Source organism: Tenrec ecaudatus, chromosome 7 (genome assembly GCF_050624435.1).
Source record: "Tenrec ecaudatus isolate mTenEca1 chromosome 7, mTenEca1.hap1, whole genome shotgun sequence".
NCBI classification, from domain to species: domain Eukaryota; kingdom Metazoa; phylum Chordata; class Mammalia; order Afrosoricida; family Tenrecidae; genus Tenrec; species Tenrec ecaudatus.
The window spans coordinates 91,924,147-91,943,152 of record NC_134536.1 but is presented as its reverse complement, the minus strand read 5'-3'; the positions used below and the strand labels follow the sequence as shown (position 1 = coordinate 91,943,152).

The following is a 19,006-nucleotide window of genomic DNA, read 5'->3' as shown; positions in this document are numbered from 1 at the left end:
TAGGAATAGAGACAAAGATACATATATATATACATAAAATGGAGTATATGTCTCTTTTCATATAAATATAGCATACAACAGAAATAATGATACCCATGTCTTTATTCATATACATAAGGGGTACCCCTAAAAAACCTACACTCATTTGTTTTTTTGATGTGAGGGGGATAGTGCATTTGGAGTTTGTTCCACCAGGTCAGACTGTTATCAAGCTTTCTACTTAGAGGTTCTGAAAAAGATTGAGTACTACAAAAAAGACCTGATCTGTGGCAGACAGAGGACTGGTTTTTCTACCACAACAGTGCACTTGTTCACGTACCCATCTCAGTGTACCAGTTTTGGGCAAAGACAGCACGCCTCTCTTGCCCCATGCTCCGTATTCACCTGACCTCATTCCCTGCAACCTCTTTTTTGTTTCTGTGAATGAAGAGGGACATGAATGAACAGCAATTTGACAACACGGAAGGGGTGAAGAAAAAAACAAGGGAAGTGCTATCAGCCATCCAAACAGAAGAGTTTGAAAAATGTTTCCAAGAATGGAATCACAGATTTGACAAATGTATTAAGTGGAACGGAGAGTGGTTTGAAAGTGATAAGATTGTTTTATTAAAAAAATTAAAACACAGAGCTTTGAAAAAAACTGGGTTTTTGGGGGCACGCCCTCGTATATAGAGGAAAATATTTATTCACACACAGCATATAATAGGAATAAAAACACATACACAAATAAAGGAATAGAAACACTGAAATTAGACATGCATGTACATCTTTATTCCTATATTATATAAATATGTGTAAAATATGTTGTGTCCTTTATTTCCTTTTCTTTCTTAAAAGGAGATTAGTGATAGTACTATTTTTTTACATTTAAAGAGAATATAATCCAAAGAGCTTAAGAAAAACGAATTAAAAAACCCATTAGAATTAAGGCTTAAAACTAGCAAGTACAAAACAGAAAAATCTGACAGGAACCTCCCTACTTCTGAAATGACAACAAAGCAGAATGAAGATATAATTGGGAAGCTACGAGATGTCCTTGTAAGGTTAAGAAAACTCATATTATTCTAGATTTAGAACAATTAAAATAGAGAAGAGACATAATTATTTCCCAGTCACTCTGTTGAGTCTATTCCAATCCTACAAGGCAGAACTGAACTTCCCCAGAGCTTCAAGGCTATAAACCCCTACAGATGCAAGTCGCCCTACTTCCTGCCAGAGAGGCCGCTGGGTTCACATTTCCGACCTTCTGGTTAGACACTGAACGTTTGAACACTGTGCCACCACAGCTTCTTAAAGACAAATACTTAGATGCACTGCTGTCGAGTGGATTTTGACGCAGAGACCCAATAAGACAGAGCAGAACTGCTTCGTAGGGTTCCAGAGGCATAAATCTTTATGCAAACAGAGTCTATTCCATCTCAGAACAAGCCTATATGACCGTGCAGAACTGCCCCTGTGGGTTTCTGAACAGAAAGCCTATCTTTCTCCTGCGATCCTGCTGGTGGGTCTGAACCATTGACTCCTCGTAGAGAGGAATACCGGGAAGAAAATGACCAGGGTGCAGACTAGGGTGACACAGGAAAGTAAGATAATGACCCCAAGTAGGTTGGTGACAGTGAGAATCCATAGGTGTGAGAAAATGTGACTATCAACATAGTTGAGAATAAATTGGTTTTGACAGGTGAATTATTTTGGGCCTAGGGAACCAAATAGCAAAGAAAAGGAAACAGCTTTAAAATGGATTGTTCAAAAAACAAAAGTCAAACACAAGAAATTAATACTGGCAAGGGTATGGAGAGTCTGAAACTCTAATGCACAGCATCTTTATCTCTAAGGCTGTCTGATATCTCAATAAGAATAAGGTTATTTCAATTCTAAGATGCATGTATTTTTGGATGATAATATTTCTGAAATACAATGTATTTATAAGTGACAATACAATTAGTGAAATGTTTTACCTAAGTAAAGTTGGTGAAAAAAACCTTAAAATTGTTTTTAAAAAAAGTCCTGGATGAACTTGAAAGGTACTAATATTTAATTAAATGATACTCACGATTTTCAGTTAATGCTACTTCACAAATCTCTTTCAATCGGGTTATGAGAAACTGATCAGCCACCACAAGAACATTACATATAAAATCCACATCTTGAGATTCTAAAACAAAACATAACAAAAGTATCACTACTATTTCATAAACACTGTATGTTGGGGAAACATCAAAACTTATTAAAACACTACAAATGAGAGTCATGATAGACAAGTGAAAAACATACTAAATATTCTTAAATTCTGACTCATACCCAGGACTACAAAATGAACAAAAAGGATTGGCTATTAGAATTCCCAATGTGTTTACAATCTTCTATGCTGTCAGATAATAGATTGAAAAATCAAATCTCAGCACCAAACTTAAAAGAGTCTGTGCATGGATATTAAGACCCATGATCTTTTAAAAACAAAATCTCTCACCTAAGAGTGCTTTCCTTTTCTCACTATGTTGTGTTTGTATTGGGGACTACACAGATTTACGGCTCACAGCAACACCACGAGACAAAGTCCAACTCCCCATGGAATTTTCTTGGCTACACCTTTGAAAGGTCTTTCCTCCACGTGCGTAAATCCTGACTTTCAGCAAGCAAGGCTGATCCATCTGCATATCTCAGCTTAATGAGCCTCTCTCGTATTCCAATGCCACAATTTTTTTCATATAGTTCAGTTTCTCTGATTTGCTCAACTTACAGATTGAATAGACATGATGAGAGGAGACAACCTCGACACACACCTTCCCTGATTTTAAGTGGGCTAAGTACTGGGCTGCTAATCTCAAGGTCTGCCATTGAACCCATATGGGTGGGGTCCTCTCTCTGTAGCTCTATTGTATCCTTGAAAGCCACCATGTAAAAGTGGGCAGCCTTGCTTGCAGCTACAGACAGGGTAGTGAGTTAAGTAGTGGGCAAGGTCAGCAGTTTGAACCCATCAGGAGAGCCGAAGAAGAAAGACGAGACATTCTGCTCCCGGGGAAACCCAAAGGAGTAGTTCCATTTTGTCTGTGATTTGCAAGTGACAATGGCCATGGATCAGGAGACACCACGAGGGGGTAAAGTCAAGCTGTAGTTCCACAAAAGCAACATCATCAGAGAATTCCCATTATTTAAACTGTCTGGCAGTTTCCTGGAAAACCTCACTTGTAAAGCTTGTCTTCATTTTGTGTGACTTGAATATAACCCATGTGAACAGACTTTTACCTGGTGGCATCTATTAAAAACAAAGAGCTGACCTAAATAAAAGACAGGACATGAAATACCCACAAGAGATTTTGAAGAGTTCCAATATACAACAATGAATCAAGAAGCCAGCATGCAGGAGCAGGGCTGTGCATTCGCTAATCGTGAGGCACTGTACAAGTAGAAAACAAAGTGCAGGCAGAGCTGCACAATGGCCTGTCAGAGTGGTGAAGTCATGTCCCACACGAGCCCTTTGGCAAAGACTTATAGATTTATCAGTTCCAGACATTTAAGTACATCTTTAACTATTCACTGACTTAGATTCTAAAATATACCAAGACATCATACAACAATAAAAATACAAATAACCTAAATACAAGTAGTAAATATGTTTGCATATTTTTCTAAAGCATATACACAACTGGTCCGTAAGTACATGAAAATTTGGCTAACATTAATCATTAGGAAAATGCAAATCGAAGCCACAATGTGGTACAGTGACTACACAATGGGCTGCTAACTAACGGCAAGGTCAACAATTCGAAATGACCAGCTGCTCCACGAGAGAAAGATACAGCTTTCTACTCTTGTAAAAAGTTAAGTCGCACCCAGTGTGGGAATTCCACCCAATCTGATCCCACCACACCGAGGCAAAATACTAAGGGCATGGAACAGAACAGCAAAAGGGACAAAGCAACAAAGTCCCCAGGGAATATCAAAAATAGACTTTGGGGCCAGGGCTTAGCACCCCAATAGACATGACTTGGAAACACTCCTAAAGGACAACAAACAGTCCTTGAACTAACTACAAGCTTTTCTTTCTTGTTGTTGGGTTTTGCTTTGTTTTTTGTCATTGGGTTGTTGTTGTTTTGTTTTATTTTGTTGCTTGGTTTTGCTGTTTTTTGCACATGTTATTATCTCGGCAGGTCTGTCTAAATAAGATAGGATGGATGAACAATCTGGAGGAGAAAACAACAGGACCGACAGTTCCAGGGGGACAGGGGAGAGGGGGAGGTGGGGGGGAAAGGAAGTGGTGTTAAACTCAGGAGCAAGGGAACAAGTGATCCAAATCGGAAGTGAGGAGGGTGTAAGAGGCCTGGTAGGGCATGACCAAGGGTAATGTAACTGAGAGGAATTACTGAAACCCAGGTGGGGACTGAGCATGATAGTGGGGCAAGAGGAAAGTCAAACGAAATAGAGGAAAGAGCTAGGAGGCAAAGGGCATTTATAGAGGTCTAAATACAGGCATGTACATATGTAAATATCTTTATATGTGAGGATGTGGAAATAGATCTACATGCATACGTGTGTAGATTTAGTATTAAGGTAACAGCAGATGGACACTGGGCATCCACTCAAGTACTCCCTCAATGCAAGAATACTTTGTTCTATTAAACTGCATTCCATGATGCTCACCTTCCCGACAACATTGCTGAAGACAAAGTAGGTGCATAAGAAAATGTGATGAAGAAAACTGATGGTGCCCGGCTATCAAGAGATAGCGTCTGGGGTCTTAAAGGCTTGAAGGCAAACAAGCGGCCACCTAGGACAGAAGCAACAAAGCCCACATGGAAGAAGCACACCAGCCTGTGCAATCACGAGGTGTCGAAGGGATCAGGTATCAGGCATCATCAGAACAAAAAATCATATTGAAAATAAGGGGGAGTGCGGAGTGAAGACCCAAATCCCATCTGTAGGCAATTGGACATCCCCTTAAGGAAGGGTCACAGGGAGGAGACAAGCCAGTTAGGGTGTAGCAACGATAAAACATACTATTTTCCTCTAGTTCCTAAATGCTTCCTCCCTCCCACTACCTTATAAATCTGGCTAGACCAGAGGATGTACACTGGTACAGATAGGAACTGGAAACACAGGGAATGTAGGACAGATGATTCCTTCAAGACCAGTGGTGTGAGTGGTGATACCAGGAGGGTGGAGGGAGGTTGAAGTGGAAAGGGGGAACCAATGATAAGGATCTACATATAACCTCCTCCCTGGGAGATGGACAACAGAAAAGTGAGTGAAGGGAGACGTCGGGCAGTACAAGATATGAGAAAATAATAATTTATAAATTATCAAGGGCTCATTAGGGAGGAAAGAGCAGCGAGGGAGGGGGGGAAATGAGGAGCTGATGCCAGGGGCTTAAGTGGAGAACAAATGTTTTGAGAATGATGAGGGCAATGAATGTACAAATGTGCTTTACACAATTGATGTTATGTATGGATTGTGATAAGAGCTGTATGAGCCCCTAATAAAGTGATTTTTTTAAGTGAGTCTCATAAGTTCACAGGGGTAGTTGTACCTTGTCCTACAAGGTCACAATGAGTCTGAATTGACTCTGTGGCAGTAAGGAATGGTAATTAAAGACAGTAACAAATGTGCACATGGATGTGGAGAAATCGGAACCCTCATATACATTGATGAGAATATGACAATATGACAGTGTCACTAACCACTTTATAAAATGGCTTGGCATGTCTTCAAATATTAAACATAGTTATGATAAGATCCATCAATTCCACTTTAAAAACTATCATTTTACTGGGGGCTTGCACAACTCATCACAATCAGGCATGTTTGTACATAAGTTGCCTTCTTTCTTTTCTAGACATTTGCAGCACTTCCACTTTTAGGGAACTTATGAGAAATGAAAATAGAAGCTTACACAAAATCTTGCTCATAGTAGATTTATTTACAGTAGCCAAAAGTGGAAGAAACTAATGTCCATCATTAGTTTGAATTAATAAATACAATGTGATATATATATCCACATAAATGAGTATCATTGGATAAGTAAAAAATAGGAAGCCTTGTTAATTAAATAAACTAGACCCAAAAGGCCACATATTATAGCATTCCTTTCCTACACAACGTCTAGAAAACGTAAATCCATGGAGGCAGAAGTTAGTATAGTGAGTGCCGGAGTTGAGCACCAGGAGGGAGAATTGGAAATGACTGTAAGTGTGGGCTTACTTTTCAGGGTGATAGAAATGTTCAGGAATTATATAAAACTCATTGAATTATGTATCTTTAAAATGGACATTTTATGGTAATTATTATATCTCAATTTTAGTGAATGAGAGAAGTGCAGAAGCTTGCTCTAAATACACAAATCTTTAAAAATTTTGTCCTCATTTAAACACTATCTCCTCCTTTGTAAAACTATCCAAATTTCCTCAAGTAAACCAAGGCTCTGGTTTCTACTAATGTATTTTCCCAATATTGAATTATATTTGTTTCCATCTATGTTTGACTTTCCCATTAGATTATAAATTCCTTGAAATTAAAGAGTAAGCCTTTTCATTATTAATCTCCTCAACATGGGGAATGTTGAACAGCTCAAAACCTAAACCAAACTCCTTGTCATCCAGTCAGTGTCTCCTCATCGCAACCCCACAAGACACAGCAGAAATGTAACTCCTTGTGGAAATAGAAACACCATCTCTCACCCACAGTTGCCATACAGATGGCGGTAGGAAAACACTGGTTGAAGAAGCTAACACAGAGACCATCGAGCACCACTTCACTGGCTAAAGACACCTGATAATCAGCATGGCCTGAAAAGTAACTAAATGCACGCTCTTCCTCAATTCTCGCTCAGTTCAGTTTCCTTCCTTTCACTCCAGTTTTGTCAACACGGGTTAAAAACAGAAGGAAAACATGTACTTATCAAATGTATATTCTTTATTGTCAATTCATCATCTCAATCACAGTAACAGCCAAAAATGAAACTTCTTTATCTACTGAATATCAACCATTAATATGAAACTCTTATATTTCATATGGGCAATGAAAACTTTCTTTTCTGCACCTTTCCTATAAAGTTAACAGCAGACTTAGTCTTTACATTAAATGAAGCTTGTATTTTACAGCCTGTTCATTTCCAGAATTACATAAATTAGGATTCCAGGTGTTTTTATGATTATTCCCCTCAAACGTCCTAGTTCACACCAATACCTTTGATCAGCACAGCTTCATCAGAATAGAGGTAGTCCAAAATAACTTTCAATATGGCAGAATGTATTGGCATTGCCAAAGCTGCACAACTGGATGCCTATACAAAATACAATATATTTTAACAACAAAATCTATTACATTTAGATTATTGGTACTAAAAACATTATATAAAAAATTTTATCAAAAAAAATTCTATCAAATGTAAAATAACATACCATTTATAAAACACAATGTTAAACGGACCGTTTGAAATCTGAAAACACTATGTAATATAAAACAAAAATCTCAGGAGAAAAGCACAAATGTATTACAAATATATTTGTAAAAATAATGGACAGTTTTTATTCATCTAACTTTTCAGAAAAAAAATTCTAATTTTTTCATTGTTTCTATTTTGTAGTAGACTTAGGTACACATGAATAAATAAAAGTTCAATGCAATAAAAAAATGAGCTAAAATATGAGCCTAAAAACTAAGACATATATAAACCCTGCATTACAGGGAGGAATGCTGAGTGCACTCAGTACACTGTGGTCTATTTGAAACAAGTAACTGTTTAGATGCTAATTTAAAAAAAACAACAACCACTTTTCAAGAGCATTAAAGTGTATGTTTTTTTGGTTTGGTCATATTGGGGTCGTCTAAAATGTGTTTTGTCACTGGGAGTGACCCTCTTGAATTTGTGTTACACGTTGTTCTGTTTTTCAGTGTATGAAACCCAAAATGGATGAACCTATAAGGACAGCAAGCAGAATAAAGGTTTCTTGGGAGTAAAGAGGGTTCGGGGTGAAGGGGTAAAGGGAGCTGATGTCAAGGATTCCAAAAAGGAGAAGAATGATTTGAAACTCATTGTGTGACAGCAATTGTACAATACTGCTTGATGTGATTGAACTATGGAATTATACACGTTACCTGTATTAGCTCCCAATAAATGGGTTTGAAAAAATAAAAAAGAAAATTTATAGAAGTATCAATTAGGCCATAAAGGCTCATGTATTTTACCAAACAAAAGTATAACTTTGGCCTTAAGGTGATTAATAGAATATTAAGGCTCAGAATGTTACAGAAATACAATTGAACACAGGGATTTTACAAGACTCTACATAATATGCGAGCTACTAGTGTTTCTAGGTATTTAATAATTTCAAAATATCTAAAATTCTTTTTCATCATTTTAAAACTGACAAGGAAAAAGTGGGGCAAGAAACTCTTCAGGGAAAAAAATACAGGATAATTATTTACAACCAATTTCTTTTCTTGTGACTCAATCTGGCACAAGCCGAGGATTTTAAACAGGCTAGAATAATGTCTAGAAAAGTACTTGTAAACTCGCCAATAATCAGTCATTATTATAATGGGTAAAGAAAACTGCAGGAATAGGTTTAATAAATCTAATCTTAGTTTCTCTATCAAGTTGAAATATGAGCAAACATTCATTACTTCAATAATCAATTGCAACAATGAAGTGAGTACTATGAACATGAAATTCAATCAGTGTGTAAGCTAACAGTTTATAAAGAAATAATATTTTATAATAAAATGTATGCTAATATAAAACTAAAATTCTTAATTTATATATATATATACACATATATATATATTTGAAATTTCCAGGAAACTTAAAACACCATTGACTAGTCAATTAGAGTTCAATGAAATGAAATGGTGAAGAGAAGTGTTCTTGTGACGCGTCATCAGATTGGTTGTGACTCAGAGAGCCTACGCACGACCGCACGAAGTACTACTGCCTCCTCCTGAGCCACCCTCAGCAGCACGGCCATGTTTAAGCCCCCTGTTGCTACCACTGTGTCGGGCCTCTCACCGAGGGTCATCCTCTTTATTCCTGACCCCTTATCAAGCACAATGTCATTTTCAAATGACGAGTTCTTCTTGCTATGCCAAACATCGCCATGTCCAAGTATTGTCAGCTAAGCTTCCAGCTCTCCTTTTTCTCAGATATATTCATTCTTCTGATAGCCTGTGGGACATTCAATAGTCTTCGAGTTTCTTTAGTAATTGTACAGCTATCACGTGCATATGAGGCAACTAAAATTACTATGGCTTAAGCTAGGTACACCTTCGTCCTCAAAGTCACATCTTTGCTTTTTAACACTTGAAAGTCGTTTTTTGCAGATTTGTCCAATATTTCACTTGACTTAATGGCACCTTCCCTGAGTATTGGTTGTAAATCCAAGTAAAAGGAAATCCTTAAGCTTCTCTATTTTCTTTATCATGATGTTGATATTGTTCCACTTGTGAGGATTTTTTCTTTATCACTGAATGTAACCCAGATTGAGGGCTGTAGTCTTTGATCTTCATCAGGAATTCCTTCAAGTCTTCCTCACTGCCAGAAGCAAGTTTGTTTCAACTGCATATTACAGGTTGCTAATGAGTCTTCCTTCAATCTTGATTATTTCCCTACCCTACAGACTGAGCAGGTATGTTGATGACTGCCTTTCCTAATTTTCCATCATACAGCATTTCCTTGTCCTGTTTCAACAACTGCCTTTGTATTGGGGTATGTTCTGCATGAGTACAATAAGTATTCTGGTATTCCTGTTCCTCACAATGTTATTCATAATTTGTTATGATCCTCACAGTTAAATGTCTGTGCAGAATCAATAAAACACAGGCAAACACCTTCCTATTATTTCCTGCTTTGAGCCAAAATCCATGTGAAATTTGTGACAATATCCTTCATTCCATGTCCTTTCCCAAATCTACTTTAAAATTAGCACTTGCATGTGAAATTAACTATATTGTTTGACTAAAAAGTGAGGGGAGTAGGAGCTTTAAATGCACAAACCTGACCTTAGTCAAGTAATTCCAAGAAGGTGAGAAAAAGAAAATCAGCGGAAAAAATAAGCAGGGCTGTGAAACATTTGCTTAGCATTTTGAGTCAATAATAAGAACTCAGGCTCAAAATACAGCTAAGAAAAACTCCAGTTCCCTCATCATAAATATTTCCACATATTTTCATATGATATAGAACTATCATATGCATTGCAACTTACTATTTAAGTGGAGTCCTGGTGGTGTAGTGGCTTCGTGTGGGCTGTAATCCAGTCTGAAGTTTGAAACCACCAGCAGTTCCACAGGACAAAGACTGGGCATTCTAGTCCCATAAACAGTTACAGTCTGGGAAACCCCAAAGGGGTCGCTATGTGTCAGCACTGACTAGAGGGTAGTGAGATATATATGTACGGTGTATATCTATATCTATATATATATATATATGTGTGTGTGTGTGTGTGTGTACAAATATATTTATTTATTAGGCAGAGCCCCAACCCAATTCATAAAGCATTGAATTTTTAAGTTTTTTAAAAGAAATTGTAAAACTTATCTTGAAAAATCAGTCCCTTAACTTTTAATTCTTTATCTTTGATGGACAAATAAGACTATGTTCCAATGTTTACGTATATTAACTATTAGTCTCAGACTGTGATCTTTTGATAGTAATACAGACAATTTCCACTTTAACTTTAATGTTTATATTTTGGTTTATAAATCTACATACAAATCAGATTAATGAAATATTTGGATAATGTCTTATTTACTAATAATACTGAAAGTTAAATATTCTAGAGATATTAACAGCCTTTAAAAAACCCTTTTCAATTGTACTATAAATAAGCTATTGGTCAAACCTCAAGATAACCATAGATAACATAAAAAAGCACAGCAATATGCGAAATCATGTATTTTATATTTGTGTCTATTTAAAACATACAGTGTTTATTTTATTAAGCTTTTTAAGAGGCTAATTTCAATACAAATTCTAAACTTACATATAATACTGTTGCCAAATTTCATTATTTAGTTTCTATTTGTACATTTAGTATATGAATATAATGTTCCCAAAATTTTAACATGTAGTTGCCAGCCTATGTACTTCTACTTAAATCTTACCTCAATCCATGAGCTACTCAGCATACTATGAAAATATTCTGGGGGGAAAAAAAGTTCAATTCAATAAGAATGAAATATCCTTAAAAAAGAAGTATAATTAACAACAAGAAACTATACATACCAAGTCTGGCACAAAGAACACATTTATGACAAGAAAATTCCTTTCCATCCAATGATTTCATGGTCACATCATACAAAAATGAACTATGAGAAAAATGTATAATTCAAACAAGTGCAATATTTTACACTTTATATATTGAGCATATAAAAAATTTTGTTACAGAATTTGGATAAATTTTTTATTTCCTTTAATTAAAGTCAAGAAAGGATAAACAACAGGTAAGTATGTATGCAAATGAATCACTTCCTTTTCAGGGAGACAATAAACATTAAAGACAATATTTGTACAGATCTGATTACAGATAAATATTGAAATAAATCTTTCTTCAAATAATTTTTCCTATTTTAAGCTAAGCTAGGTGCTAATAATATAATAAGTGATATCATATTTCAAGGTTATTTAATACCACTTATTTGTACAATCTATCCTGTGTCAGGCATAGTCTAGAGACTTTCTATTTATTTCTTAATAACTTTTCATCTACCAAGGAAGTATAGATGTTCTTAAAAAATAAGTTTTAGTAATAAAAATATTTAGAAAAGTATATTTACTATTTAAAATTTATATACTAAAAAAAGTAATGATAATGCTTGTGCATAATTAGTTAGGTTTACTTACAACCAGATACAAAATTCAGACAAGTAACATAAAAATGAAAGTTCCTTCTCTATTTTAGAAACAAGCAGAAAGGGCAAATCCTTGCTTGGCATATGGAGCAGTTAATCTCGTCCTTTTAACCCAACATCTCCATAAATGAAGACAAGTAGGAAAGGTAAAAAGATAAAAATCTGCACAATTTGCTTGATATGCGGATAAGAAAAACTCGAAAGATGAAACTTACCATTTTTTCTGGCTAAGCTTTGGTTTATTACCAGTTTTCTTGACAACAACATTAATTTTTTCATTTTCAAATCTGACTCCATCTAACCTACAAAGGACAAAAATTAACAGAGAAAATTGGTAATGATATACATTATTCCTTCTTACAAAACTAAGCACCCCCACCAAAAAGAAAATTAAAAATCAACAAATTACCTTATATCTCAATATAAAAACAAAAATGCCTCAGAATCGATTTAAGTCGCAGCAGCCCCGTGTGTCAGAATAGACTGTCCTTCAGGGGTTTTCAACTGCAGCAAGTTCATAACAGGGCATCACAGGGACTGTTTGGTCTCACCACAGAGTGAATGTGAACCACCAACCATTTGGTTAGTTGCCACGCACAAACCTTTGCGCAAGGGAGTTAGAACTCTCAGATACCCGAGGAAAGCATTTCCTCAAGCTGCCACTCAGGAGAGACAAAAGAGATGTTCTTTCCTATAATTTTACTTAGAATTCAAAATATAGTTAACATCTTTATGGAAAAAAACAAAAACGAACGAAAATCATGGTGCAAATTCCTCCAAAACTTAAGTAGTACACTATATAACAACAACAAGTGAAGGGGAAATTCATGTGGATTAAGCCCCGATGAGTCCCCTCTGACCATGAAGCAATGGGGTGACTAGCCTTGTATGGCGCAGAATGCATTGGACTGTATATCGTTGCAGATCCAGTTAGGTTAAAATTTAGCACCATATCATCTGACCCTCCTAATGATCCAATTAGTTTATTCTAGATTTTAATATCTTCTTTTACTTCAATAGAGGTTTTATCTGTATTACTTTGTTATGTTTTTTTTTAAATAGTTTCCTGTATAGGAAACCCAAGGCAGGTAAATCTACAGAGACAGTACCTGGATGAATGGTGCCATGAAGGTGGGGAATGGGAGCAGGAAGGAAGATGATATTCTGAAACGGTCTGTAGTGATGATGGGACAAGTCTCCCTGATGTGACTGAACTACTGAATTATGCTCTGTGAACTATGTGTCAATGAAACTGTTAAAGGAAAGGCATCGGGCATGGGAGAGTGAAGAAGCATATACACATCTCGGTTAAAGCCAAATCCAGTCCTCTTCCCGGCACAACACTATCCTAGATTACTGTTCCACACAGATTAGAGATTCCAAATGTACTAATAGCCTGCCCATCTTACTTACTAAAACCCTTACAAGAAAGTTATATAATCCAGAAATTTTAAGAGTTAATTGGTTCTAACAAAAATGGCGGAAAAACACATCCTGTTCCTCTCCAAAAAAGAGGGAAAAAATGAAAAAGAAAAAAATTTAAAGAATGAAGCACAAGGAAAAATAATGAGGCCATACCTACTACACAAATTATTGAATCCAAATTTCTTTGCAACATTTTGCAACATTCTTACGGGATCATCTTCCCCAACACTTTTTCCTTTTTTTGAAGATTTAGATTTTCGTTTTTGCTTTTCACTAATTGGTTGAGACTGATTACTCTTATGAACTTCCAATGCTGACTTCTGATTATTATCTTCATGGCAATTCATTTCCTTCAAATGAGAACTGGAAGTGTTCTGATATTCGTCTGGTTTCTTGAGCAAGTGGGTTCTTGGTTTGTAGCCAGGAGTTAAAAAATCACAAGTGTCTGTATATATAAATTGTAAAAGGTGTTCAAACAAGTCAGGGTGAACCTTCTCTATCACAAAGAGATGGCATCCGGCAGAGTCTTCATCTTTACGGTAAATGTCTGCAAAGTCCACAGTAGCAGTATCTGAAAGAAACAACCTCTGAAAGAAGTCGGAACGCACTGCCAAAATGTATTTATGTGCAGGGAAGATTCTATTGCCAACTTGAAATGCCACATCATGGATGCTGTCCATTTCATCTGTTTCCTTCAACAGTCTGCCAAACTCTTCCAAAAGGGATGATGAGGACACAACTGGAATTTCATAAAGGCTAGAAAAATAATAATGATTTTTTAACTCAAGAAAATGAAAGGACAAGCACCCCCAATTGATTCTCCTTTGTAAATGCAATTTCTTTTTATTTATTAGACTTGAGAAGATTTTTAATTTGATATTTCCTAAACTATAAAAATAAATCACAAAGTTAAGATACCCTTTAATGTTTCTGATTCCCTTTAATGTTTATATTTATACTTCATACAATGACAAAAATAAGCTTTTCTTTGAAAGTAGTGTTACCTATTATTACAAATACAATGTTAATTTAGAATATAAATTCAAATAACTTCTATAGAACTTTTAAAAAATTATTAAAAGTGTAACTAAAAGCATTGCCTTAGAAAGAGTAGAGTATGGCTCTCATTCGTTTTCTCCTTTACATAACTATTTCTAGTAGAAAAATGTTAAAATTACACAGATATACAGAGAAGTTAGCATCCACAACAGGTTCTGGATCCTGGAGGTCAGAAACTCAAAGAAATAAAGATAAGCAAATACAAAGATTTCCCACCATCATTGTGAAATGTGATGAACACCTTCTCGAGCTACTCTGACTTTTCTAGGCAGGAAGATCGACCCTCCTGTTTTGCCAGGAACTAGGAATATCTTGGGATAGTCCTGGCAAACCAGGAAGAATGATCATCCTACTTCTGGGACATCTCTCTTGAACCACACAGCAACGACTTGCATCTGCTTTCTCCCTACTATTATGACTTACAGTATTTGCATTAGAATTCACATTGCCTTACAGATGCCTCGATACCACCACTTCTTTTGTCAACTGTCATCATATTTAAGGGTCAGAAATTTTTGCAAATTATTTTTAATGTTAGAATCTGAGGACATAAAAGTATATCATAAAGCACTAAAGACAAAAAATATGTATTATACAAACTAAGGGAAAACTCATCAGTCTCTGAAACGAATTCCCACCTCTGGGCTCCCTGGCAGCGTGATTATATATGCCTCGCATTGTTACAGGGCTTGACAATGGCTCAGCAATTATATCTTAGCCAGTAACTACTGAAAACAAAAGAAAACACCGTGATTGATCCTTCTAAAGTTGAAACTAAAACTTAACAAATGTACACAGATACCTTGTCTTGGGGTCCGACTGCAGGATTGCAAAGTTGCATCCACTTGGGTCTGTGCTGACACTGACAGCTCTGTGGGCAAATGTAAGCTTCTCAAGTCGAATTCTTTCGTAACTGCTATTTATTTCAGAGGCACAAGATACATCTGATGAGGAATTATGAAGGTTGGATAAGATCTCCGCTAAAAAGAAAGAGAATATTCATCAACCAATGCTTTAATAGTGATTAAAAATAATGAAAAGAAATGTGACAACATGGAAACACATGTAATAGGTATTATCCTTTTGAACAACTATATTATTTTATTTTGCATCCTTTGTGCTGGCTGTACTGCACAAGACATTTTGTGTGGACCAATTTCTAATTACTCATCATTTCAGCCCTTTCAACAAACACATCGTTAATACTGCCAAAGTTATTTTTGAAAAGCAAAGAGTATCATACTGGTCTTTTAAATTCCTCCAATTATTTTCATGATCTGTTTTCTTTGCTTCCTCCCCGCCGTCACTTCTATACATTCAGCAAATTTCTGAGAGACCATGCTGTGATACCGAAATAGCAAAATCATCAGCAAGTAGATCCCTAGTAATCCAGCAGGGGCCCAGATGAGCATGGCCCTACCCTTATAGAGCCAAAAACCTGGGAGGAAAACAGACATTAAACTAATGATTATATGAGGGGGCTTCAAAAAGTTTGTGAAGGAAAAATGAGCATGGAATTTTTCCACAATGCTTTTAATCCCTCTAGTATGATTACATACTATACTAAGGTTCATATAGACATGAAATTTCCATGTAAAGATATTATTTTCATTTTGAAGTGTGTTTAAAATGAATAAAAATAGAGAAAAGGGTACTGTAGGAAGCTAGAGTTGTACCTAAACCTGGAAAAACAAAAAAGACTTCAGAAATATTTGCGACAGCAGAGACAGGTTTGGTGATTGACATATGTAGGGAGTAACGGTTAATTCTTAGACAGAAAACACTTTAAAGCAGATAATTCTGCGTGCAGATTTAGGGTTTCAGAGCACTGTGGCTGAGACACAATACTTCAGATGTCTAACATTTACAAGCCCACCCAGCATGGTTTACTCTCTCAAATTCACTATATTTCAGCTTCAGAGGGTGTTACTAATCTTCCTGTAAGACTTGGTTATCCTAACCTCTGTGCTGTCATAGCATCTGTCTCTGTGAGCTGTAAGTATACACTCATGTCCCTTTCTCCTACAAGTTTGTGAGTGTCTGGGAGCAGGAATCACATATTTTTGTATCATTATAATCTAGACCTGTATCTGGCACACAGTAAATTTACCGCAAGTATTTTTGGACTTAAATAATCTGCCAACTCATTTTCATCCGCTCAAAAAAAGGATAGGATATAAGACTTCATATTTGGAGACATGAAGGATTTGTAATGATCATAACCATGCCAGTTCCTGCTGAAAGCTAGCTGGATGGCTGGATACCCATGGAATAAGATTTTAACATAACTAACACAAATAAATCTTCACAAAACAAACAAACAAAATAATCTGCCAATAAGCAAAACAGGTAACCAAAAATCAAACAACTAAACATTATTCTTTCCTAGTATGCATTTATAATTTTTTGATGCATTTATAATTTTATCCGAGTAAGTCCAACAGTATTGCTGCTAAAATTGTAGTTCATCCATGTGTGGGTTTACTCTGAACAAAACATGTTCGAAGATACTTGCAATCAGTGGATGACTGCAGACCAATTCAGTAATATAGTTGTCTTAGGCTCATTAGGATAGCTTTAAAAAAAGATACTTTTGTTTTCTGTGCCATGGTTAAAAATTTGAGGTCAAGGTTAATACCAAATTTTTAACAAAATTCAAGTGAATATCATCACAAATCATAGAAGCTTTATTCATAGTTTATGGGAATACTGACCCACATAAAATGGTTTTTAGATAGTTTAGTGTTTTTTAAGCTAGGTCAGAAAAATCTCCAAGGCCAAGAGAGGAAGAGCTTCAGCCTTGAATGAATGTAAGCGCTGTGTGGCTAAGGTTTAGAACCTAACTAACGAAGGGCTTAGAATTATCATTGCTGAGACAGCTTCTAGAGCTGGGATCTCACACCATTCTGCACTTCCTATTTCAAGCAAATATCTTGGCCTCTGCAAAATTTCACTTCACTGGGTGCCAAAAGCATTACACAAAGGTGAGCAGGCTCAAAAACGCTCTTCAATAGCTTTTAAGCAAGACTGAAGCTAATAAAGATGACTCTATAGAATCAATGGTAACTGGGATGAGTGCTGAATTTACCAGTACAAGCTAGAGAGCAAGGTCCCATCAGAACAATGGCTTTTGAGAGGATCTGCTGGGCCAGTTACATTCAAGACAGTGAAATCCGTTTAGAAGGTCATGATGACTGTTCTGGGGGTTTCCCCGAAAAGAAATCTTCATAGATTTTCCTGAAGGATGCCAATGGAGGCTTGTTTGGATATAGTTTAAAGAAAACTGAAAGCTTTATTGGTTAGAAAAGGGCCACGAAATTTGAACCAAAGAAAAATTTCCCCCCCATCAGGATAATGCACTTGCTCCTCCTTCAAAGGTAGCAAAATCTGTCTTACATGAATTTTATTGGAAAACCTTACCCATCTACCCTGCAGTCCATATCCTGGCCCTGAGCCTTCTTTTTGTTCCCCAAACTCAGAGAATACTTAAAAGGACATGATCTGAGTCATGGGAGGATGCCAATACTGACCCCGGAGGTAGTATAAACTGAAGAATGTAGAATTCTCGAAAGAAGGATTAGAAAGACAACAGTACGGACCTTCAGACGGGTACACACTTTGATATAAGTTGAAGATTACTAGTTTCACATTTGTTATTTCCATTTAGTAAAGGTGTCTTTTTTTTAAACATTTCATTAGGGACTCATACAACTCTGATCACAATCCATACATACATCAATTGTGTAAAACACATCTGTACATTCTTTGTCCTCATCAATTTCAAAGCATTTGCTCTCCACATAAGCCCTTTGCATCAGGTCCTCATTTTTCCCCTCCCTCCCCACTTCCCCCTCCCTCATGAGCCCATGATAATTTATAAATTATTATTTTGTCATATCTTGCCATGTCTGAAGTCTCCCTTCACCCCCTTTTCTGTTGTCCGTCTCCCAGGGAGGAGGTCACATGTAGATCCTTGTAATCTGTTCCCTCTTTCCAATCCACTCTCCCTCTACCTTCCCAGTATCGCCCCTCACACCCCTGGTCCTGAAGGTATCATCCACCCTGGATTCCCTGTGCCTCCAGCTCCTGTATGCACCAGTGTACATCCTCTGCTATATCCAGACTTGCAAGGTAGAATTCGGATCATGGTTGTTGGCAGGGAGGAAGCATTTAGGAACTGGAGGAAAGCTGTATTCTTCATCGGTGCTACATCCATCGCACCCTGACTGACTCATCTCCTCTCGTTTTTTATCTTACAGCAGTACTTCTTGACTTATCCTCACACGTACTTTTAGCCTGCAGTAACTGTTTATCTACTCAACAAATACAGGGATGAGCAGGTGTTAGGAAACATGTGAAACACTGAGGAGAAAATGGAAGTCATAGTCCTTCCTGTCAGGTATTACAAGACTAGTGGATGCGAAGGAGACACAGACGCAGGTCAGAGTAGGGCCTCCTGGTCACGCTTAAGAAATGAAGAAGTGTTCGTCATGAAAGCCTTCGAATCAGACCGTAAAACGCTCACTCTGGCAACTGGCTGAGAGTAAGTCAGAGGACAAGGCACATGTGAAAATCAAGTCTTTTTTGTATGTACTTTGAACTAGGATGGGACCAATAGAGATGTAAAGGAGTAAATGAATTTCAGTCATTCTAGAAGAAAAACCAACCAATTACTAATTAT

General features: G+C 36.6%; 1 protein-coding gene across 10 annotated transcripts in view; it reads right to left on the bottom strand.

The window, feature by feature from the left end:
- Nucleotides 1-19,006, bottom strand: part of IBTK (inhibitor of Bruton tyrosine kinase) — a 459,255-nt gene that overhangs the window by 404,835 nt on the left and 35,414 nt on the right. For all 10 annotated transcript variants that reach the window (XR_012785385.1, XR_012785386.1, XR_012785384.1 and 7 more), the window contains exons 11-17: nucleotides 15,128-15,305; nucleotides 13,420-14,022; nucleotides 12,057-12,143; nucleotides 11,216-11,298; nucleotides 11,095-11,132; nucleotides 7,183-7,279; nucleotides 2,054-2,155 (exon numbers count right to left, since the gene is read on the bottom strand). Coding sequence is in view for 2 of the 10 variants with exons in the window: in XM_075554839.1 (XP_075410954.1) it covers nucleotides 2,054-2,155; nucleotides 7,183-7,279; nucleotides 11,095-11,132; nucleotides 11,216-11,298; nucleotides 12,057-12,143; nucleotides 13,420-14,022; nucleotides 15,128-15,305 (1,188 nt within the window). In the remaining 8 variants the exon portion in view is untranslated. The remainder of the gene's footprint in view (nucleotides 1-2,053; nucleotides 2,156-7,182; nucleotides 7,280-11,094; nucleotides 11,133-11,215; nucleotides 11,299-12,056; nucleotides 12,144-13,419; nucleotides 14,023-15,127; nucleotides 15,306-19,006) is intronic.